Genomic DNA, 24,881 nt, shown 5'->3' on the forward strand with positions numbered 1-24,881 from the left:
TACAAAACTGCAGAAACCGAGAAGAGAAAAATTCTACAGCTCATTTAATGAAACTGCTGAAAAGGACTTCAGCATCCTACGTTTATCAAGGATGTCAAGCGCCTTTATCAGGGCGTTTAACCTGAAGGTGAGTAGCCTGTCTCATACGAGGATGGAAGGTTTTTCCTCTCTTTGTTTTTTCTTTGTTTTTTTCTTGCCGAAAAACAAGCGAACCGAATTGGAAAAACACGCAGTGATTTAAGGCCAGTTGCTTCTTCCTTAATTCAAAACAGTTCAACCCAATTCCAATTTCCTTTAGCACTGTGTTTTCTAACTGTGATCTGCCGACCACTGGCATCCTTCAAAAGTCGAATAAGACTTCCAACCGCTGCTCATCTAAATATAATACCAGATGAGTATGCTTCTAAAAGGTTTACAGGTTTGTTTTTTGACTCTTTATTCATCATTCCTTATTTAATTATTTTCCTTTCCTAGAGAATATTTTAACCTTTTATTTTATTTTTTTAACAAATTGCACCGATCACCTCCTCAAAACCCAGAAATATACCCACACATATACACATTATTATTCTTAGCCTATTCCTTCCCTTATTAACTGCAATTACTTGATTTTGAGGTTATTCGGGAGATAAGTGCATGTGGCACTCCTGTCGTTGAGGAATAACAGAAACAGGAGTAAATAAGTGAAACATGATTGAAAAATCTTCAGGAATGAATTTTTTCAAGTTTTCCAATATTTTTACTCTGAATTCCTGTATATTTTATTATTATATTGTGAAAAATATTTACATCAAAGAATCAATTTATTATTATTATTAGTAGTAGTAGTAGTAGTATTAATGATTAATACTATTTTCCCTCATCCTCCTCAATATAATGATTGTTGATATAGCAATGCTGCTTTACTAAGGAATAATTACAGAACAATATGGATTCTTATTGTCTTTCTTGTCCGATTTGCCTATTTCCAGGAGGAAAAACCTAGTCATCTCAGTATTAGGCCTACTAACTTACGTTCAGTAAATTTATTTATTTATTACATTTATTAATGAAAAAATTTTATTTGGATTCCGTATTTGAAACTTTTACAAAAAAATGTCGAACCATTCCAGTTTTCAGTTCAGCTATATTCGGGGCGACAAAGAAAAATGTCGAAATTATGTATTACAATAACTCGCTGACTTAGCAGAAGTTTTCATTACAAGAAGCTGAATGCACGGTTCAGTTTTAGTTCGTAATGGATCACTTTTATCATGACATTTCCGTAAAGAAGTTCCTAAATGATATTAACAATTTCGCTCTGGCTGGATGAAATTAATGAAATTTTTAATTTCAATCGACTAGACTTATTGTGACAAAATTTGGTAGAACGAATTTCTTAGCCTATTCCTCCCCTTATTAACTGCAATTGCATGTTTTCGAGGTTATTCGGGAGATAAGTGCATGTGGTACTTCTGTCTTCCCTACAGATAAATCGTTAAACTGTACAATGAAGCAGGATGTACACTTACATTAAATGCTCTAAAATGCAAGAAAATAATTATTACGTTTCAATGACCGCTTCCATATGTTGTCTGTATCATGAGTAACGTTCCGCATTGTTACTGAACATTTTCTAAACAATAGTTTGAAAGAAAAACGACTTTTCGATGAATTATGAAAGAATTCATCGAAAAATTTTCGGTGAATTGTTTTTTTGATGAATTGCATTTTCGACGAATTGTCGTTCGATGAATTGTCATTCGAGGAATTGGTCATTCGATGAATTGCCTTTTCGACGAATTGCCATTCGTTAAATTGTCGTTCGGCGAATTGCTTTTTCGGTGAATTGTCTTTCGATTAACTGTTTTTCGATGAATTTGCCTGTAACCGTTGTATGATGTCCTTGGCGTTGCCACGATTTTACAAATGGCGTCGTATTCCATTCTTCATGGGATTTTTCCTATTAGCTTTACAGTGAAGAGATGATAGATATTTTCAATGAAGAGAGCATCTCTTTTATCTGTTGCTATGTTGTTCATTGAACAATGCCCTTTCTGCTTTCGCGGAACTCAGAGAGTGACTACTGTTATTATTTTCCTCACTTCTTTGAAAAGTCGTCTGGTTGAACAAAGATAGCAAAATTTTGTATGAATCCCTGCTAAATATTTAGTTGCCCACTGTTCATATTGTCAATGACAGATTAATTGTTCTCTTGGTATTCTTATGTATTATTTTGTGACTTTCTGATGTTACAACACTGGGTACAAGCTTCTCATATTTTCCTTGATTTACGTTATTTTATGCAATTCTTAGAAAAATGAATGTACAAAGGTGGGTATGCTCTCTACACAGCTTTTGTGATTATTTCACTGAAAGCTATTCAACAGAGCCCGCAAATTCGTCCAATTTTACTAGTTTCTAATTTTAAGTCCTATGCCGCTCTACTTAATTCTATTTGATTTTTGTTGCATTTTTGGAACATTGCATCACGCAATGCTAACTAAACTCTATGATTTAGGCCATAGGTGGCCAACAGCTGGCCCGCGGCCCGTAACGTGATTTTGTACGACCCGCGGCAGGATAAAAACTACATTAAATTATATGTATTATCAATTTAGCTATTGGTTTCGACCGCAGATTTTCTGATTGATATACTAGTCATATTCATTATTTCTGATGATGGACATAATTTATATTCTTAACACGGAATCAAAATTGCTTTAAAAGATTACTCAATTTATAAAATCTACTGCTTCTCTGTGCGAGTTTAGTAGTGGGAGTGGTAGATTGCTATGTGCTCCAGAGTAACGCATCATTGAAAGTCACTTGCTGTGATCTGGTTACAGTGAACAGTTTCAAGTATTTTATATTGTTCTCCCAGTAGTAAAGTGATTTAACAAATATAGCAATTCAATACATATAACTATTGCCTTGAAAAAATGCAGAGTTTATTTTGATTTAAGTTGTGTCTAAAAGTGTGCGGCCCGTGACGCTACCAGTCATCATATATTGGCCCTCGTATAGAATGAAGTTGGCCACGCCTGAATTTTAGGCAATACCATAATTCCGTGAAAAATTGAAAGAAGTCTGGATGCACCTCCCGATTTTCGTCCTAGCATGCGGTTTGCACCACTGAACAAAAAGCTATTATATTTTGCTATGTATAGCTATCGGTGAATTCATATTCATTAAGAAATAAAGTGTCACAATTTGTTTGTATCTGCTAAGTCCAACTCTTTTAAATCAACAAAAGCATTAACAAGATTTCCAATACAAGTTGAATACAAGTTGTGGACTGTTGAAAAATTATTTTAGAAAAAAAAAACGGATTTTCTCAACTCTCTGGAACTGTGTTTGCAAATTAAAGTTGCTGTTTGTCATGAATGAATGCAAATAAACGCCAACATTTAACCCATTTTCTTTTATAGCATTAGTTCATATTATGTACGACATTGTATTTTTTACTAAATAATTTAAGGAAATTACAAGGTCAACTAGGATATACATGAAAATAAATTTTAATATACTTCAATATTTCGGCAACGTCCCGTTGCCATTTTCAAGAAACTTAAGAACAAAACACGTGCACAATTGTGCCTGCAACTGAGTTATGTTTCATCAAACTAAACTCATATGTTGTATTGAAAACACTGATCGTTGACTTTATATGTTTTTCAATATACTTATCAACTACTGTTGTCAAATTATCTAGTTTGTTTTATGATTTGCATAGCTTTAGAATGCGCAAGAGAAATGAGATGTTCACATAACTTCTTACTTACTGATTCTTGCTGAATTTCTTTAGCACAACTACATACATCAAATTTTGCTTACCACCATTCTGAGGAGAGACGAATATTGCTTTTTTAATCGACCCATACTGTTGTTATATCTGCACACGTATTGCTATCGGGTTATTTCAATCCGTGGATAGTTGGCCATGAAATACTACCGTTGATTATCCGACCACGTTATTAAATTATTTGAGTTTTCTCCTAGTTCACCTGTTCTGTTGGTGCATCTTGATCAATACAGCTATGAGAATTCTAAAAACACTGGTAAAAGGTAAAGATATTATTTTTTTTATGTTATGGATTTCCATGTGATATCATGCCAAATGACTTTGCAGAGTTTAACAATATCACGTGATACCCATTTCCCATATCCAGCTCAACAGTTGCTTTTTTTATACCTTTTTTTTTTAATTTTGTAGAAAGAGAGTAAGTTATTAAGACAAAACATCCCTTCTCAAAGCTCGGCTGACTCCATTGAGTATCAACCGACGTCTCCGATACTAAATGGTTTATAATTTGCCACCTGCAGCTTCCTATACATAAAAAAATAAATACTGTAAATCTCCAACGTCTTTTATTCCCCAAAGTAGGAGAAAAATCCTTTAATCGTAATCAACTTCTTAAAGGTCCGCTGCCGGTTCTTTAGCCTTTATTGAAGGGATGTGTAGCTTCATCTTCCGTTTATTTTGGTCCGTATACCCCAATAAACCATACACACTCATGAGCCAAAACATGATCGCCTTCCTAGCAATGTATTGAGCCACATGTCATAGAGATAACCGATTTCACTTTTGTTATCATTGACTCGAATTGACCACAGTGATGTCCCAACATATTCTGGACCAGCCAAACAGAATAATGTCCTGAAAGGTTGGAGAGAGCGAGGCACTGGCGTTGACCGTGGGGTACACATGATCCCACAAATGTTGGATGGAATTCAAGTCAAAAGAATTAGGCGGACATAAGAGCTCACAGAATGCTTGGATATGCTTTTCGAATCACATTTATACAATCGAGACTTGTGACACGAGGAGTTCAGATCCATCGGGTTACACTGTCACCATGCAGGGGAATACCTGGTCCGAAACAAACCACAGGTAAGAATTAGCAGTTAGAGTGTGTTCAATGGGGAAGAGAAGACCCAGTGATGTCCAGAAGTGCAATTGTCACACCAGGATATTACCACCACCGAAACATTATTACTTCAGGATGGTGCAATGCTTTCACTTATGAATGTGTTAGTCTTAAATAATATTCTAAATGTTTCATTATAATGAAACATTTAGATTGTTTATAATAACCATGTCTTTCCAACCATACAGCATTGTCGATACCTAGCATATTTGAATTTTTTTTTTTTTTTTTTTTTTTGAGTAGGCGTAGCATCGTGGAAAGCTGCACAATGTTAGATCGGCAGAAGAAAGATCTTATAAGTTTGATTCTAGTCCATGACTAGAGCATTGCTTTCTTGACCATTTTATTCAGTCGATTCCAGAGCTTTAGCACACAGACAAGGAGTTCTTTGGCAGATCATTGGAACAGATCTTTGACACAGAAAACTAGGGTTGCCTTTCTCGAAATTCTGGATTGTAATCCAACTCATCAAATTGTGTGTACAGCATACATGAATCTCCTGTTATCTACAATGTTGTAGAAAATATACCAAACATTGGAGATGGTACGTGATAAAACCCAGCTGTTTCCCACATCCAAAACGCTAAAAGAGTGCTATTTGTAGAATGAAAAGACATTAGACAATTATTTACTTTGCAAATCTCACCTTATTTTAATACTGAGGGGAACTGAAAAGTTCTGATAAACACCTAGAACAAAAATGACTGGTTTATGAAATAAGGGAAATATTTTTTCTTAGAGGATTGCAAATGATGCAGCAGCGTTTGTAACAAGTTTATAACACTTCGTGAGGAATATGTAAAATAATGTGCAAGTTATGTGGTTCTACCTTAATTCCTTCGTGGTGATTATCACAACTTTTCAGCACATAATTTTTCAATGTGGCTTTAACCTGGAGCTTTAAGCATTGTTCAAAGGCATTCAGATATTCTAAATACGATTATATTTAGACATATTGGTATAAGTGTCTACCTAGGCATTTATCGTTTGTCATCGAGTGTAAATTTTCTAAGAAAAAATGTCTGTTGCTTGCGATGTAATAGTCTCCTCCATATCAAATAACGACACTATAAAATCATCTTTATTCACATATTAACAAGGAACTATCTCTTTTTTTTTTATTTTGTATACTTTTTGATTAATATAGCATATTAAGTTGTCTTATTAACCAGGATAAGAACATACTCTTTAATATTAATATATCTACTTCCGATTGCAATAATTCATTTCTTTTCCAAATTCCTGAGTACCATTGAGCTCGTTTATAAAAAAAAAAACGCCATAAAATATTGCACAAAATATACCTTCTTTCACGCAATAGAAAGAAAGGGAATAATGTCCAGTTTATACTCTGGATGCAAAACTACTTTTTTGGTTGGTAAATCACACTTGGCTTTTCCTATAATTTTATAACATTCTTTGGGTACTAGATTAGCTTTTTGCGGATTCATTTTTTGAACAGCAAAGTACAGTAGCTGCCAACATCTGATGCAATACTTATCTAGAAGAAGCGCACTCTGTAATCGTTCTGTTGCTTTCTCCGGTAATCCTAATGTTAATAACCAACTTGCCTCATATTGAAGTAAGGTCGAGTTCTTCCCAATAGGAATTTTTCTTGAGATAGTTTGAAGAAATTCCGTAGCACGAACAGTTTTAAGTCGTTTATATATAGTTACGTTCCCTACTTTAAAAACTTCCACGAATCCTTTTTTTGGAAGTTTTCTACCACCAGTTATTATAGCATAATTATAAGTAGGATTTTTCGCTACAGTTTTTAGGACAAGGGCACTATTCTCAACAGTTATAAAGTCGGATACTTTATCAATCAGTGACACATTCACTTTATTTTCTGTATGAAAATACGATTTAGAAGACAAATTCAATTTCGCAGCACGAGTCCATTCTCGGAATTCGTAATGCGTTTTGGCCAAAATGAGCACATCTTTAGCTAAAAGGGTATAACCTCCTGTCATGTAAATGGAATAATCAATCAACACACCAGTTACACCTGCTTGCTTATTAATGAAGTCCAAACATATATTCACTCTCCCGGAAACTAGGTCATAACGTGTTTGGTAATATTCCTGTTTGGATGTCAAGGAAGGATCTGACGTTGGATAACCTGTATAACTATTAATGACATACAGTAAAAGTTCAGAATAAAATAGGACTTTTAAACACCTAAGCAAACTCCGATGTTCTTTGTCGGTAAGAAGTGTCTTAATGAGATTATAAAGTCCTATTATAGAACTTGCTGAACAGCATAAATATATCACAATTGCATCATGGGCAAATCGCGTTTCTTTGTGTCCTTGAAAAGAATAAAATGATAACAATAATGTTGTTATTATCAACATTTTACAAGTAAATCTTCGCAAATGAGTAGTCTCTGTGTGCCATTTATGAAGGACAGAATTCAAAGATAAAAATCCAGCATATCCCAAAGTCCACAAAATTGTCATTTTAATTAAAATTATTGTTAATATGCTCATTGTATAGTTTCCAAAACAGATATCATGAAGGTAGAAATATACATTCTGCTTTCCAAATATCAGTCCTGAATATTTCAATTGAAATTTAAGCCACTGGAAGGGAGATATAAACCAAACCCCATAACTTAAATAATCATCCAATGCCCCGATAAATATTCCTACAGTGAAACTTAGTAGGTAATGTAATAGTCGCCGTACTGACATGTGAATAATGATTGGCAGAAAAACCAACTGAAAGAGTAGCACAGTTAAAGACGTATCAGGTCTTAAATACAACAGCAATCCTATAAGTAATCCACCGAATGCAACTGCTGTGTGGCCTATTACTTTTGGCTCAGAAATACTACACTTGAACCACAACCATTCATCGGACACTTGTGCTGATTTCTGTGAAGAAATAGCTTCTTCAGAATTCCCTTCTGGTGTACATTTGTGAATTCCACTTGCATTTTTGTCAATTGCAGAACTACCATTTTGCATCTTGCCACTGCTGTTTCTTTGGTAAATTCCAAAGAAAACAGACATAGAGTAAAACAGTATTGGGGAAAGGAGACTGTTAATTAGAGTATGCGTTCCCATAATAACGAGATGATCACAAAATGCAATAAGAATTGCAGCTAGCACGCAGGCATCATAAGGAACGTAGCAATTTAGTGACTGGATAAATCTGTATACTGTCAAAGGAAGACATCCAGCAACGAGAACGTGGATAATCTTGGCAAACTGAAAAAGAAAGAAAGAATTAGTTTAAATGCATGATTATCAATTCTTCATTTCTGTTGGAGTTTAAGATTAATAAAAAAAAATGAAAAACCGAAAATATTTTTCGTTCTGAAAAATAAATATCAAACATTCTGTTTTGCGATTCAGTTTTTTTTTTTTTTAGAAAATACTAATCTTTCTGAAGGCCTTTGACCGGGTAAAACAAAATAAAATGTTCAATATATTAGATAAATTAGACAGAGAAGATCATGTACTAAAGATTATAAAAATGATTTTCACTAAACAGAAAACGCAGCTGTTTAACTCTGAGGCTTCTGTAGAGAAAATAAAAAGAGGAGTTAGACAAGGTTGTATCCTTTCACCAAATCTATTTAATATCTGTAGTGAGACAGTGATGAGAAAGATTGAAAAATAAAAAATAGGAATTAGTATCAATGGTATAAAATACAACAATCTTAGATATGCTGATGATACCATACTAATAGCTGAAAACAGAAACAAATTAATCAAATTACTGCAGCTACTAATTGTAGACGGTAAAGGGTTTGAATTAGATATAAATGCAAAAAAGACCAAATGTATGAAAATCTCAAAAGAAAACAGATCCGAGTCAGAAATATCCATAAACAATATGAAAATTGAACATACACTAGAATACAAATATTTAGACTGCAGATGGAAAGCAAGATAAGGAGATAAAATTAAGAACAGCCATAGCTAAAGACGTCTTCTGGAAAAATAAAGATCTGCTCAGAAGTTCTGTGGGTATCGAGACAAAGAAAAGAATGGTAAGAACATTAGTGTGGCCAGTTTCCACATATGGAAGTGAGACCTGGATATTCATGAAGAGAGTAAGGCAACAGATAATGGCCTTTGAAATGTGGTGCTATAGGAGAGCTCTGAAAATCTCATGGACAGAACATGTGACAAATACAAATATCCTACAGAGAATGAGAACACATGGATCTTTATTACAGGAAATGATCCAGAGAAAGATGAGATTGGCGGACATGTACTGAGAGGTTCAGCAGGACAGAGGATACTAACAGTTTTAGAAGGAAAAATTACGGGAAAAGGATCAAAAGACAAAAAACGAAGGACATGGCTTGAAGCATAAGATCATGGGCAGGTTCACAAGGCTATGCACAAACAAAAAGGAAAGCCAAACAAGGAGAACTGGAAGGACAGAGTGCTGCACCCTCGCACTGAGGAAGCTACATGAAGAAGAAGAAGAAGAAAGATGGTAATGTACTCGCAGTTTTCTTCCAAAAAAAAACTCTGCGTTTTCATCCTGAAATACAAACTAACCTCACGTCATAGATACCTTAATACGTTTCTATGAAGCGAAAATACTTGGCAGCCATTGAGCTTAATAAGAGAAAGGAAGAAAAGAATGAAGTGATATATAATGTAAAAGGCATCTTTTCCTTATAAATTAGCATTACCGTTGAAAATAAATTTTTTGTCATTTATGATAGAGGAATAATTGCTTGTATTCGATTCCATGAAGACAGTATAACTTTCAGATATCATATGCAAAAATTCATTCATTTTGATTTCACTCCGAGGAACGGGAATGGATAAAACTATTAGCCATAACATTTCCGAAATCAGTAAGCAATCGATTTATTTACTCCACCTCTTATCAGTGCGAAGGCGAGGCATTCTCACAGAATGCTTGATAAGAGATGAGGTTCCTGGTCCTAATAATGCTTTTCTTTTCTTTCTTTCTTTTTTTTTTCTGTACTCATGTCGTTATACATTTAATTTTGCTAAGTTAAGAAATTAGGAATTTTCTACCACAAAATCATAAGTCAGAAATCAACAAATTATATTATTATTATCATTCAGGAATCATCCACAAATTTTCAGTTTTAATTCTAAGAAGCGTGAACGAACCACAAAGTGCTTATCACATCTCTCCTTAAACTGGTTCACTGAAGGTGCAATGACCACACTCTGTGGCAGCCCGTTGCACTGATTCACCATTTTTCCAGGTAAAATAAATAAATCTAATCGACATATTTTTGCTAACCACACTCTTGCTCAATTTCCAAGGTCACCCTTGGTTCTCCCCCCCTTCTCATATGCACCGAAACCTTTCTCCTGTGTCTGTCCAATAAAACCATTTTAGTAACTCATATTTCTATTATATCCCTTCCTTTTCGTCTAACAACAAAATTTTCAACTCACAATGTAGATTAAAGATTTGTAGAATCTGATATCATTTTAGTCACTCAACTTCCATATATCCTCTTCACCACTTCCTTACTCCACGCAGCCAATTTTGTGCAAGGTACATCAACTTTATCTGAATGTATTTTTCAACACCCAAGTCCCTCATCATTTTTTTGCAATCCAGTCCCCTTATTATAATATACAGTTTGAAAGCTTTTTCACTCCAAAATGCCTAATCTTACCCTTTGTCACAATGAAGTAGTAATCATTATCATTGGCCTACACAGCTCGTCCATTTTCTGTTTAAATGCACTGTCATTACATTTATTAATTATTGCCTTCTCCAGTTAAGAATCAAGTAACAAGAGAATGTTTTCACTCAAATCATTCTTGTATGAATAATGTAGAAATAAAGCAGTCCTATGTCACCAATGATCTCCTTGCTTGATTCTTTTACATGATTTTTTTTTTCTGTTCATCAGCCACTCTCTTGTGTCAATAGCTTCATTTCCATTTTCATTTTCCTTACTGATATATAAAAGGTAATGTAAAGAAGCAGAGGTAGAAAAATCTGTATAATAGCCGGCAAAGGTTGGTCGATTGGTAGAGCCTCTGCTACTAATGGCTCAGTTAAGTAAGTTTGAGCACGGTTAGTAGTTGGAAGGGGGCCCAATCGTTCGATGCTGTTGGCACACTCTCCCTCGATGAGTCTTTGGACTCCCTGGAGGTGTCAAATAATAATAATATGCTACATCCCCCTCTTCTTACATTACCAGGGCTGAGACATCGAAAGCTCTCTAGCACTTTCTCATACCATATGGGCTGGTCATCTAATCTTACAGCCATATTTGCATCAAGATTTAGTAATATTGTGACCACCTCCAGTTCACTTATCTCTATTCTCACTAATACCCTCACTTCAATCAATGCATTACCGATATCTCTATTTGGTTATATCTTTATTTTTATATCTATTTATTTATTTTTATTTTTTCATTGTTTACGTTTTGTGCCCCAAATCTAGTTGCGCCACGATAGATGGCATAGTGTGTAGCTAGTTAGTATTTTTTTTTTTTTTTTATTTAACTTGTTAAAATAAACATTACACGATAGGTAACAAGGACTATTTACAGGGTGTTCGGGATAAATTTGACAGTTTCGTAAGGAAAAAGAAAATCTTCTTTGTATCTATTAAATTTAATGAATTGACAAAAAAACATTACAGGCAGAGTTAATTACAATACTATCAACAAGATTTACTCAAAATAACCACCATTAGCATCGATCACAGCTTCAATTCTGCTTCGGAACCTCGAACAAGCTGATGCTACAGTCTCCCTGGGAAGGGCCGCAAAAACTGTTTTAATTTTATCCATTAACTGGGCTTTTGTATTACTGGAAGTGCGATTGGTGTCTTTTTCAACTGCGCCCCATACAAAATAATCCATGGGGTTAAGGTCTGGGGAGTTTGGAGGCCAAACATTTGGACTGGTGAAGTCGTAGAAATTTTCAGACAACCATTTTTGACTTTTCCCAGAGGTGTGGCAAGGGGCCGAATCCTGCTGCCATACATACGGCCTACCATTGGCTACCCTTGTTATCCAGGGCTTGACTACAGTTAGCAACTCCACGAACAAAGCCCGAATTCCAATGCCAGGGTTCTTCAACACCTGTTCCTGCAGATTTGCGAGGAATTCTGCTGTACGAACGCAATCAGATCGTCTGCTAGGGATCTTTCTTCTTGCTACATCCTCGTAGTCACCATTGCAAGTCTCTAGTTCATGCCTGATTGTTTTTACTGTATTCAGGGAGCATTGGGCAGCAGTCGTAATATCCTTATTTTGATGGCGGGCACGAATCGTCATGATACAAGTTATTCTCTTCCATGATTCAGGTGGGTTCCAGCTATCCATCCTTTCTGACATCTTGTATATGAATGAAGAAGGGTCCAAACTTTTAAATGAAGAGAAGTGTGTGTTAATACATGTAACTTACTGAAAAATATAATTAATTATAAATATGTCAAATTTATCCCGAACACCCTGTATATATTATATATTATACGTTTTTAAGTATATATATTTCAGAGAAAGAAACATTTTCCTTTCGGGTGTACAATACAGAATGCAACAAATGAATTAAAAATTTACAGTTCAGTTTCAGTCTGAGTTATCTTTCAGATGAAGCACATTGTCGTCGTCAATCCAGAAGAGGGTACCAGTCGGATTCCACGCCTCTATGAATTTCGCGACAGTTCTTTTTTCTTTGAAGTGCTCAAGTTCCAATATCAGCCTGCTTTTTAGTTTCCGACGGAAGATATACATGAGGGTTTGTGCAGTTTCAGTGATGGATTGGTGCTGGTTACTTCTTGTCTGTTTTAGGTAGAAGCTGTAGATGACGGCCTTAGCGCAGATGAAGAGGAAATTGCATGTTCTGTGTCTGTTTTCTTCTGTGTGCACTAAATTCCAGTAGTCTTCTTGGCTGTGTGCGTAGTTACAGGTGCTCGAGGCAGTATTCAGGGCATAGGTGATTATCATTTTGTTTGCGGGACAGGTCAGATATGTGTGTTCCAAGGTACCTGAAACGTCACAGAATAGACACAGATCCGTTTCTCTTAGCTGAAATTTGTAGAGCTTAGAAGGAGTTGGCAAGATGTTGTGCCATAGTCTCCACTGTATATCGGAATCTGGTTTGGCACATTTTGATTTATATGGCAGATCCCACTGAAAACTGTGTGGTATATGCAGCCTTGTAGATGAGAGTGTTAAGGCTGAGTATAAGAAGGGCGAGGATGGGGACACTGACATGAGGAAGTGGTATATTTTCTTGTAGTTGGAGGGAAGAATTGGAAGTGAGGCTTCAGATTGTACAAGATGAAATATTGGCCCCGAGCAGTTTCTAGAAGGAATACGGATTTCCTGAGGTGTAGCGATATCTGGATAGGCTTTTATAATGGAGGCTTGCAGCTGTTGATATTGCTTTTCAGTTTTTGGGTTCTTCATTGGTAGGCTTGTGAATGCTTTCCACTTTAGGGTGTGGGTTAGGAGGTCTCCTATGACTCTTATTCCTGCCCAGTTCCACGTAGGGAAAAGAAAAGGCTGGCCCGTTGTGAGATTTGTGATATTTCTGTAAGTACAGCTGATTCTGTTGATCCTGTGAGTGTGTAATGAAGTCCTGTGTTTTTCCATTGCTGTAGAGCGTCTTTGTAAAAAAAGGTAGCTTAGAAGGAGATGGTGCAGGACTAGCCATTCGGAGGATTGTGGAAAGTGTAAGTCCTCTGGTGGATGATTTCGTGATGTAATCGAAGGTGGTCACATAAGTGTGATTGCATTGAAGTGTTTTTAGGAGGAGGATTATCCTGAAAGATCTAATCTTGTTTTCAAGGGAAATCAGGCCTTGACCTCCCTTGCTGAGTGGCTTGCAGAGTTGAGGGTATGTTGTCCAGTGAGTTTTGTTCCAGAGGAAACGTTTGATTTCCTTTTGAATGTGGTGGAGAAATTCTTCAGGAGGTGTGAGTACTTTGAGGGTATGCCATAAGATACTCGCAGCCATCTGGTTAACTATTAGTACTCTTCCTCTAAGTGAAGACATGGAACGAACGCTGTTCCATTTACCTAGCACCTGTTTAAAACGATTGTGCAGCTGTGTCCAGTTCAGTGTGTTATATATTTTGGTGTTGCCAAGGTGTACATCTAAGTATCTTTGTCCTTCGCTTGACCAGGTACATTCGATTGGAGAGTCATTTCTAGACTTCCATCTGCCTGACCACAAGCCCGTGGTTTTGGCAGAACTTAATTTGGCCCCTGAGGCTTGTGCATATAGTCTGTGTGCTTCCTCGGTTACTGTCATTTCTTCTTCATTTCGTACTATTACAGTGACGTCATCGGCACATGCTGATAAGGTAATTTTTTGATGTGGCTCTATTATTCTGGTTCGTTTGGAGATGATGGTGTCGTGTACTCTTTTTAAGAAGGGTTCTATGGCCAGTGTGTATAACTGACTGAAGAGGGGACATCCTTGCTTGATTCCTCGAGAGTATGACAAAGTGCGAGTGAGCCTGTTGTTGATTTTTAAGCAGAAGTGTGCATCTCTGTAAAGCAATTGCACTGTTTTAATGATGAGGGGGACCATACCCAAATGCCTTTAGAACTTCATAAAGGTACTCGTGCTCTACCCTGTCGAAAGCCTTCTCCTGATCAAGGCTGACGAGAGCTAGGTCTTCATGTTGGCTGTTTGCAATGTGGATGAGATCTCTTATTAAATGGAGGTTATCATGTATTGATCTTCCCATGACAGAGTACGTTTGATGTTGGCCAATAACTTCGGACAGTGTTGGCTTTATTTGGTTTGCTATAACTTTGGAAATTATTTTGCAATCAGTATTAATTAGGGAGATTGGACGCCAGTTCCGGATATCCGTGTGATCTCCCTTCTTTGGTATCACTCGTGCTACTGAGGTCGTGACGGATTGTGGGAGGCCATTGATGTAAGCTTCTTGTAGTGTTTTAAGAAGTGGTCCGAGTTGATTCCAGAAGACTTGGAAAAACTCTGACGTGAGACCATCAAGGCCAGGAGATTTGTTCTTTGGCAAGGATGTGCATGCGGTTTTCAGTTCATGTAGCGTGATTTTCTTTTCTAAGTGGTTCCGATCTGTTGCAGAGATTTTTTTGTTTCTTTCAGTATTTCGTGAATGGCATGATGGGATGTTCCTGCAGTGCTGTATGCATTCTTGTAGTATTGTAGGATTTCAGAGGTGATTTTTCTTGGATCTTCTGTGATGCTGTCATCTTGAAGTCTGATAGCAGAGATGGAATTTACTGCCTGGCATTTTTTTTCCAAAGAGAAAAAATATTTTGTGGGGGCGTCTGAAAGATTTATTTGTGTATGCCGCGATCTAAGTAGGGCACCTTTTGCCGATAATTCTGCCTGTCTTTGCATGGCTTGGAAGGCAGAATGATATTCAGGGCTTTCTTCTGGGAGATACTTGAGCTGTTCTTCAAGTTGTCGGATTCTAATGTTCCTCTGTTGATTTTTCTGGTGACTGTAGATCTGCGTAAAGGATTTTATTCGTGATTTTAAGTGGGGCCACCATGTTTTCATTGGTTCTGTATCCACTTTCGAGTGAGTGAGGTTGGTTATTAATGCCTGAGTGTTTGTTATATAAGCTGGATCTTTCAGGAGAGTATTGTTGAAGATACAATAGGCACTTCCTGATTTGGATGCTTCCCAAGATAATGAAAGTTGCAGCTTGACGAAGCAATGATCTGAAATGTAGGAAGGGATGTGTGAGATGTTTCTAACTAGAGGCAAGGTGTGTTTGGAAATGTAGTATCTGTCCAGTCGTGCTTGGTAGAGTGGCCTATTTGTCGCTGTGATTGCTGACCTCCATGTGTAGAATTTCTTATCAGGATGTTGATGCCGAAAGACGTCGTTGAGTTCATTATCGTTTACCAGTGTTTGAAGTTTGTTTATTAATTGGCTACGATGTTCACCACACTGAAGTCTGTCTTTTTCTTGGTCAAGAGTGCAATTAGTCTCCAGCTATTATGATATGTTCTTGGTCTATACTAGAAAGGTGGTTTTGAATGAAATCCAGGATTTGTAATGCCAGAGCATCCTGTTGTGGTATATAGATGTTGATCACATGCAGGGTATTATGGTTGGGTGCTATTATGTGAGCATGCAAGGCATATCCTGGCGTATCTCAGCAATCACTTTTAGTTTGTAGGGAGATCTATGATGTACACCTAAGCTAACTCCTGCTCCATGATGTTGTTGGGTTGCAGAGTGCTGTAAGTCATAAGGCCACTCTGCCCATCTTCTGGATAAATTGGTTGAGGAGTTGATGTTTGTTTCTTGCAGAAGTATTAGGTCTATATGATATTTTTGTACCTGGTCAAGGACTTTTCTGTTGCGTAGAGCAGAGGCACATCTTCTTGCATTGAGAGAGAAAAGGCTTATAGACATTATGATTTATGAAAGTTTGATTGTAAGTTTAATCTAATATTGATCCTGGTACTGTGTTTGTAGCCCGTTAATTAGGTAGTAGATTCGCTTACTCCTGTTGACCTCTGCTCTGCTCTTTTTACATTTCAGTTTCGAGTGTAGGTCCTGAAGTTGAGATATTAGTTCCGGGATTCTTGTGGTGTATTTAAGGGCTATAGTTAGTTTGTGAGGAGAGCCTCGCACTTTCTGTATGAAGGATGACAGCTGCTTCATGATTAGGGGACCCTCAGTGTGGGGAAGTTCGCCCTCAGCTTCCTCTTCTTCTAGGTCGTCATGTGGAAATACAGTTTCCTTATCGTCTGGGAACTGTTCCTCCTTGGCTGGCTGCAGGTGATGAAAGGCCATTTTGAGTAGTTTCTTCTATATGGTGAAGTTTTGAATTTATGGGAGGCTGGGTTGGTGATTCTGATTGTTGGGTCTGGGGATTGCTTTTAATTTGTTCGTCCTTGTCATCTCTGTTGGGAGGATCGGTGTTTTCGTGCTGTGAGACTTCGTTATCAGAGCCTTGGATCTCAATACTTGGCTGATGTTCAAGAGTGACATGAGCGCTGTCTTTTCCAGTTCGGGATTTTCTTTCCTCCGAAGTTCGTGATGGAGAGAGAATTTTTGGTTTACTTTTTCCTATGCTTTGATTTTCTTCATGTACGTTGTTATTCTGTTCAACTGGTTTGCTATTCTGGGCTGGGATGTTTGTTGATGAACTGTTGGTAATATAGGGACAATGTTTCCTAATGTGACCATCTTCATGACAGAAGAAGCACTGTGATGAGGAGGATAAGTAGAAAGTGTAGGTTATTCCATTTATGTCCGTGTTGATTAATTTTGGGAGGTCGTGTAGTGCGTCGTTATTTGGAAAGTGCATTAATGCCTGTCTCCGAAAGCTTTTGACATGGGAAAATTCGGGCTTCTTCGTGGCTGCTGACAATGTGCGTATTTTTCCTGTGACAGAACCGTATCTTGATAACATGGATCTAATGAGTTGATGAGGAATTTCAGGGGGCAATTTGATACTGTTACTTTTGTTGTGGCCAGTGCTATTGGGGCTGCTTCGAAGTGATAATCGCCAATATCGACACCTTTTTGCAGTACCGTTTGTGCCCATGAGATATGGCTAAAATATATCTGCACAGTTCCAGCTACGCGGGAAGCGTCAGTAATATTTTTTGCGGGTACAATTTTGGCGATCGCCTTCAGATAATCTTGGGATGTTCTCTTTGGTGGCGAAAATAACAATCCCATTTTCTCGGGAAATGACGTTCGTAACAGTGGTAGTTATTTTTGCGTTAATCGGTTTACTGCTGGCTGATGTGGCATTCGTGTGTGAGATCAGTGTTTTGGGAGACGATGGGATATTTCCATTAAATACAACATTAGCGTAAGATTTTGAATTGACTGACCTGTTTTCCATGTGCATAGCTTCGGTGAACTTTGCTCTTCCTTCCGGGTTCGAAGTCATAGGGGGTCTTTGAATTGCTAAATCCTTGGTAGTACATGAATATGCCGTTGCCATGGCGGTTAATCCTTCGCCGGCTATAGCCTCAGGTGAGGAGTGCAGGTGTCGGAGAAGGAATTATGGCGTCGAAATTGAAGATATATACGAACTCGTACACCAGGAGAAGAAAACTGTCATAAATCACTTATCACTACACTTATGCGTACACGACTAGTATGAGTAGATAGCTCTCAGCTTAGAGAATATACCGATATAAAAAATTAAGTCCTTCCTTTCGGATAAACATATAAAAGGTGGGGGAAGGCAGGAGCGGTATGAACGCACGTGCAACACCTTGGCCACCTAGCGACGAAGTTAAAATTGAATGATGTCAATGGTTGTATGGCCCATCTCCATGACTTCATTACATGCCTATAGAAAGAATGGTCAGAAATTCTTATTGATCTATTCTACAATTGTGGAAAATATCCAAAGATTTTGCAGTCAGTTAGTAGCATAATGTGTGTAGATAGATGGCATAGTCTGTAGCTAGAAGCTAAATAGTGGAGTAGAGCGCCCTCCAGCGATGAGCCTTTGTAGTACAGTATCACATAATAATATATATTTTTTTTTTAATTTAGATAAATACATGTTTTATTTATATAATATTTAAAAATATAAATTAAATATGCTTCGTTCCTTGATGAGTCTTGACTGTTTACAGTTTATCTTTCAAAGAAATTACATGAGTATTAGAGTACATTCTGTTACATGTTATTAAAATTATTATTATTAGGACAATATAATACTATAATTCATGTTAAAATTAATAGTAATCCTAACAAAAATAATTTACAGTTAGTTTTACATTAAAATAGTTAAACAGCTATTTTTGTATTTTGCCATTTGCATTTTTTTACATTTTAGGTTTATTTTATTTATTTATTTATTTATTGCAGTTTAATAATAATAATAATAATAATAATAATAATAATAATAATAATAATAATAATAACAAGAAGCAAGTTTCATAATTTAATTTCCCAACTGCTGAAGACACCAGATGGCAGTTTGCCAATAACACAATAACGAATATCGTAATCGAAACTAACACGTACTAAATCCTATCCTCTTTAAGTGATAACTTGTTTATAAGTAAACAAAATAATAAATGCAACAGGTACAATTACATCCTAGTTTATTAGCAAGTTTTGTGGACGGTTCTTTTAAAAGAGTGAATGTTAGAAGAAATATATGCTGTAGTTAAAGTGGTATCGATCGATAGATCTTTGGCTGTCTCGAAATAGCTTAAAAAGATTGTGCAACAGTACACAAATTGCTTTTGGTCTCGTAATAATAGCGCACGAATAATGGCTGTCAAGTGGTTCATTACACATCTTTGGTTACTGAAACTTTAAAATCAAACAAAAACAAGACACCTCAGCACCAAGTTACAAAACTACAGTAGTTTTCTATTATTAAATTAAATATATAAGGAAAAGTAAGAAATTAAAAATTATGTAAATACTTTGTAAATTTTAGTTGACTTACACTGCTTAGAAAGAAGTCAAAGAACATCCCCATGGGCAAGGTGTTATGTAACGAGTCGCGTGTTTGTAGCGGGTATAAATTGGAGGAATATGATTCTAACAAATCAGTGCAACTGTGTCCGGATAAAATGGCTTCGAGAAGGGAACTGGCTGAGTTTAAAAGAGGTGCTGTATAGGATGCGATGTTGTAGGCCTATCTGTTTGTCAAATTGTTAACAAATTGGGCCATTCCAGGTTCACAATTAATGATACCATACTGAGATGGAAGTGCAGGGAGACAACTGCAAGTGCTGCCCACATTGGACGACCCACCACCCTCACCGAACGCGACCATAGGGTGCTATGAAGGATACTATGTAAAAACCGCTGAATGAATGCGGAGTTCCCGGCATCAACTAGAACACGAATCTGCACAAAAAACATTCAGAACTGAGGCTCACAACATGGATTTCCATGGTAAGACCGCAATATGCAAGCCCACATTACCCGAACCAACATACAGTGTCTTCAGTGGTGCAAGGAGCGTGTGTAGTGGAACGTTGAAGCTTGGAAAGCTGTGATATGAAGGGACGAACCACGCTACACCATCTACCCAACGGATGCCCACGTCTCTTACTAGAATGTGTAAACCCAACTATGAAATTTGGAGGTAGCGGTGTGGGCCCTGTTTTCTCTTGTTGGGCTGCAGACCTGTCTGTGGTGCCAGGAATGCTGATCTCCGAGATGTATCTGAACATTTTGGAAAATGAATGCTTCCTACTTTGTGGCGTTTTTACGGAACTAGTCATTGTAACTGCGTGGTTTGTGGATATTAGGCCTGTTAAGCGAAAGACACACACACACACAATCAATAAGTGTAACATAAAATTTATCATATACATGAAAAAAGTGATTTAATTAAAAAAAACTTTTTATTAAATGTAAACACGTTCTGGAGGCTAAGATTCTCAAAATATTTGAATAAATAAAAATAAAAAAATAGGCTAAAATGATCTTATTTATAAGTTAATGAAAGCAGTAGCACCAAAAGTAAAAAGTGAACTTAGCAAATTATTTTACAAAAAGAATAAAAATAACATGAACAGTGCAGATGCAATTAAGAAGTACAGAATTTCTCTATTTGTTTCGATAGTTATATGTATCCATTCGTCTAGCCACGAACAATGGTTCCAATAAGTCTACTCCATAACGATGGCATACGAAATTTTCACACAAAATCAGACAAGAATAACGTCTGTTTTTCTAGGCGAAATGACTCCCAGCAATTACGGAACTTGTTTCTTATTGCAAAAAACGTAAAACAATTCTTAAAGTTCGTTGCCTCAACTTGGGAATATATCCTATGAATTTTCACACGTTCTTTGAACGAGAATGGAAATAGGATTACAAATACCTAAATAGGTTTGTGTTACGTATCGATCAGTAGGGGCTCGTACATAAGCACTGCGACACTGCAGTACCCCCCCCCCAAGAAAAAAAATGAAAAAATGAAATTTTGTTTGTGTTTATAAATCATAACAATGCTGACAACATTATATAAATGCAATACAACATGTTAAAGGTTACAGCTTATGTTTTGACATTGACTGAATAGTTAAAAATTGGAATTGTTCGATTAACGCTTTAAATTACGAAACAAATACAGTGCGATGTAACGCAGCGTTGGAATTATCACATTCGGCCAAATGCAGCTAACTCGCCGATATTCGTTTGCGTTTCTCATTGCACGTTACAAGTGATTCCGACACTGCTCGTTTTCGCAGTGTATCGTATGCTTGGGTGCCTTATTTCTGTGAGATACGAAACTTTTATTATTGGTGTTTGTTCTTGGTGAGGATGAAATATTTTTAATAAAGCAATTTTTTAATATGTAAATTTATTTATTAATAAATTGGTTACTGATTAGGATAAAATTATTTATATATATATTTTTTTATTTTGTATATGCAGCACCCCCACTTAAAATTTTCACCGGCCACCACTGGTATTGATATAAGCAGACAAACAACCAGGGAAGAAGTGATTTGTATGATGCGTGTGATACTCTTACGTGGTATTGTGTCCAGCTAAAAGAGAACATTGATGACAGTCGATAAAGAAGAATATAAGAATGGTTAGAAATATGGAAAAGACCCTAGGATTATAATGCCAGGTGTAGATGGCTTGTCAAACAGTGTGACCTATTAAAAATGTGGACCTAACTGAAGAGAAAGAATAACAAAACCCTGCTGGCCAAGCTTAGCCTGTGTGCTTTTTCTAGACATCGGTAACAACTTGACAGAGGTGTAGTATACTGGATTTATTATTATTATTTTGTAATGGGAGCGAATCCCGCTCGAGAAAGGTTATAAGCCTATCGTCTATTAGCATTGTGGGTGAAAAAAGTTGTTTCCATGTTTCAAAGCCACTTCAGGCCTCCGATAAGCAAGACAGTGGTCTCACACTGGGAAAATTAAATTATTCTACTACCTAAAACATTCCCAAACATTAAATTCAAAAATATAATCAAATTATGTTTCGATTTTTGATGTCTTATTTTGTTTTCATCATGTAATCATAAAAATTTGTATTGTGCAGGGGACCTCAAAGCTAGAAATAGACTCAATGAAAGTCTGAGAACCTTTACCATTTACAGAAAATTGTGGTCTCTATTACAGCGCGAGTGTAAGGGCACCCGTGCTGAAAACGAAATAGCTAATGTTTATATCTATAATATTCCCAACAACTGCAAAAAGAAATGAAATAAAATAAATTTTTAAAAAACCTGAAAAGATAGATATCGAATTATACATATATGTGAGATAAAACAATGTAATATGAAGTTAAATAATATATTAATGTGTGAATCTTCTTTTCGATCCCCTCATCACTCAGAATTCACCTCGATTCATTTCTGTCGCGTCCCAGTCTAGTCAATTTTGTTAATACAGTAGAGTCCGCTTATTGTGATCGCGAATAATATTATCAATCGGCTATTGTTACCAAAATACGCCATTTAAAATGAATTAAAAATAATGTCTACTATAATCAAAGTTCCGGTTATTGTTATCAAAATCCTCGAATGTTTGGCCTTTTGTGTCTCAGAATTCTAAGAAATTTGACAAAGACATTTGTCTAAGCCTGAGGTTTTTTTTTTTTTTTTTTTTTGTTAATCTTATTCTTCCTGTAAATCTTATATCTTCCAGGCTAATGCAAGTGTGTAATCCTAATCTTTTTTTAAAATTTTAATCTTCCGTAAAATTTAAATCTTCCAGGCAAATGCAAGGGGTGGGGGGATATAAATACAGTCTAATGTGATTGTTCTAGATTAGTTTCGTGCTCTCTTTCAGTAAGTGAATTTGACTTTGTGCTCGTTAAAACAGCCTTTAACATTATGCCAGTCTGACAACTTTTTGATCCCCGTCATTTGCGGTTTATTTCAAAGTTGCAATTTGAGTTATTCAGAAGCAGTAAAGTGCCAGACTGTGTGCTGTCCTCTTTACGACTGTTACTTTATTTAAAAAGAAAATGGTACAGCTCAAAGAATAGCGAGTGCATATCTGGTTATGCATCAGATACGATCATAAAAATCATTCAAGAAGTTAAATAATGTGGAGTGACTCAAGGAACTTGTTCATGAGACTTTTTTTTAAATCATTAACTGCACGATGTTAGAGAAGTACTTCCAGTGTAATGCAAATTAGTTAAACAAGAAAACAGTATACATTACCACAAAGGGACTTATCAGTAGTCCTAACTTGTTTTTCACATAAAAAGCAGCTCCATAGAAACGTGGGTGCAACCAAGAACGCATACTGTACATGCCAAGAGATTCGTGCTGCTTTTCACTTGTAGATGAAACTGATGTGAGATTAGGAGGCGAAAGAAACTCGTAAGGACGAAAGCCATACCCATACGTTTCCGAATAAGCAACTGCAATTAAAAAAGAATAATAATAAATAAATAAAAGAAAGAAAGAAAACAGGTTAGCTTTAGCAGTGTTACTCTTCTTGGTTAACTGCATTCACAATACCAGTGAATGAATGCGACCTGAACCTCGTTCTCATTTTCGAAGAGCCACAACATGTTTTATTATTTCTGTATTTGTTTGTTTTATAATGAGGCTTTCTACTTTTGACAAGCTACGTCTATTTTTAATTCAGGATTAATAGAATTGCAACGAATAATTTACCCTGAAATGGTGTACATTTACAGGCGATAAGATTACTGTTTCGAATGCAGTTGCTATAATGATGAATTGTGTCAAGCACTTTATTATTATTATTGTTATTATTATTATTATTATTACAGAGATTCAGTTTGGAATTCGTATCTGTTTAACTGCATTTATATTTGTGATTGAACATACAAAAACTTAAATGCAGTTAAAGAGATATTTCACGTGATGTTGATATTAAATTAAAACTACGAAACCATCGCTATCCAAAACTATCCCCACATAAGCTTAAACACAAGCTTCAAGAAGTGACCACAACAAAAGGAGAAAATTAAAAAATATATAAAAAAACATATATAATAGTAAAAAAAAATAGAATATACAGGTGTATTATGTATATTTATTAAAAATGCACTCAGCAATTTCGTACAGAATGATAATTCGTACCATGTCTTTATGGATTAACTATGTTTAATCTTCTTTAACCTTCTCTATGCAATTATCTTAAGATATCTTGATTCAGTTTTAATAATTACAAATTTCATTAAATAGATAAAAATAAATTAGACGAAAAATTACAATGAAAGTAGAAAATATATGCAGTATTTTGTTGCAGATTGTGTAAAAGAATATGTTGGAATGCAACTTCAGATGTTCATTGTACATACATTTGTGCTAAATAAAATATATTATTACTACTACTATCATACAGGTACCGCCATGGCCAGTAGATTCATGGCAGGAGATCCAGTTAAAAAAAAAAAACATTAATCAATTAATTAATATCTATCATATTTTGCCTTGAAATCATTTACTGACAAAGCACACAACTGACTCTGACAATCTGTTTCACTCATTCACATTTCTCAAAGCAAAAAATCTAGTCCTTACTTCCTCACTATATTATTATTATTATTATTATTATTATTATTATTACGTGGCATCTCCAAGGAGTCCAAGGACTCGTCGCGGGAGGACACTCTACTCCGCACATCTAATAATCTCCCCTACTAGTAATTTTGATACTTTAATATTACAATAACTATATAATTTAATATTTTTATTTAATGAATTTTCCTATATATTTTAATATTTTTGTTTCCCCAAGAACATGAAATCTCAGTTTATGATGACGTACGAATAAAAATGAGCTTGTTTTTGACGAAATTCTGAAGAAACGACTGAAGTGCCACAAGTGTCTACCAGACAAATCAAAATCAAGAAAATACACTAAACTGCATTTATTGTATACTGGTTCGTAAGTTTCGTGCAGGAGACGATCCGTCTGTGTGATAAAAAATATTTGTAGTTTTCTGACGTGAGAAAGAAATTAGAAAAAATAAATCAACGAAAATTATTATTATTTTTTTCACTTTGCTAGTTTCTCTAAATAAATAAAATAAAATAAAATAACTAAATAAATAAATGTTGTAG

General features: G+C 35.9%; 1 protein-coding gene across 1 annotated transcript in view; it reads right to left on the bottom strand.

Annotated features, from left to right (window-relative positions):
• Positions 1-5,957: 5,957 nt before the first annotated feature.
• The window catches only part of LOC150102207 (uncharacterized), a 34,305-nt gene continuing 15,381 nt past the window's right edge, over positions 5,958-24,881 (bottom strand). Inside the window, exons 2-3 of the mRNA XM_090399311.1 lie at positions 23,001-23,203; positions 5,958-8,125 (exon numbers count right to left, since the gene is read on the bottom strand). Coding sequence (XP_090255437.1) covers positions 6,221-8,125; positions 23,001-23,203 — 2,108 coding nt within the window. The 3' untranslated portion in view covers positions 5,958-6,220. The remainder of the gene's footprint in view (positions 8,126-23,000; positions 23,204-24,881) is intronic.

The sequence above is a fragment of the Typopeltis vanoorti genome, chromosome 10 (genome assembly GCF_054136105.1).
Source record: "Typopeltis vanoorti isolate ZY-2024b chromosome 10, IOZ_Tvanoo_1.0, whole genome shotgun sequence".
NCBI classification, from domain to species: domain Eukaryota; kingdom Metazoa; phylum Arthropoda; class Arachnida; order Uropygi; family Thelyphonidae; genus Typopeltis; species Typopeltis vanoorti.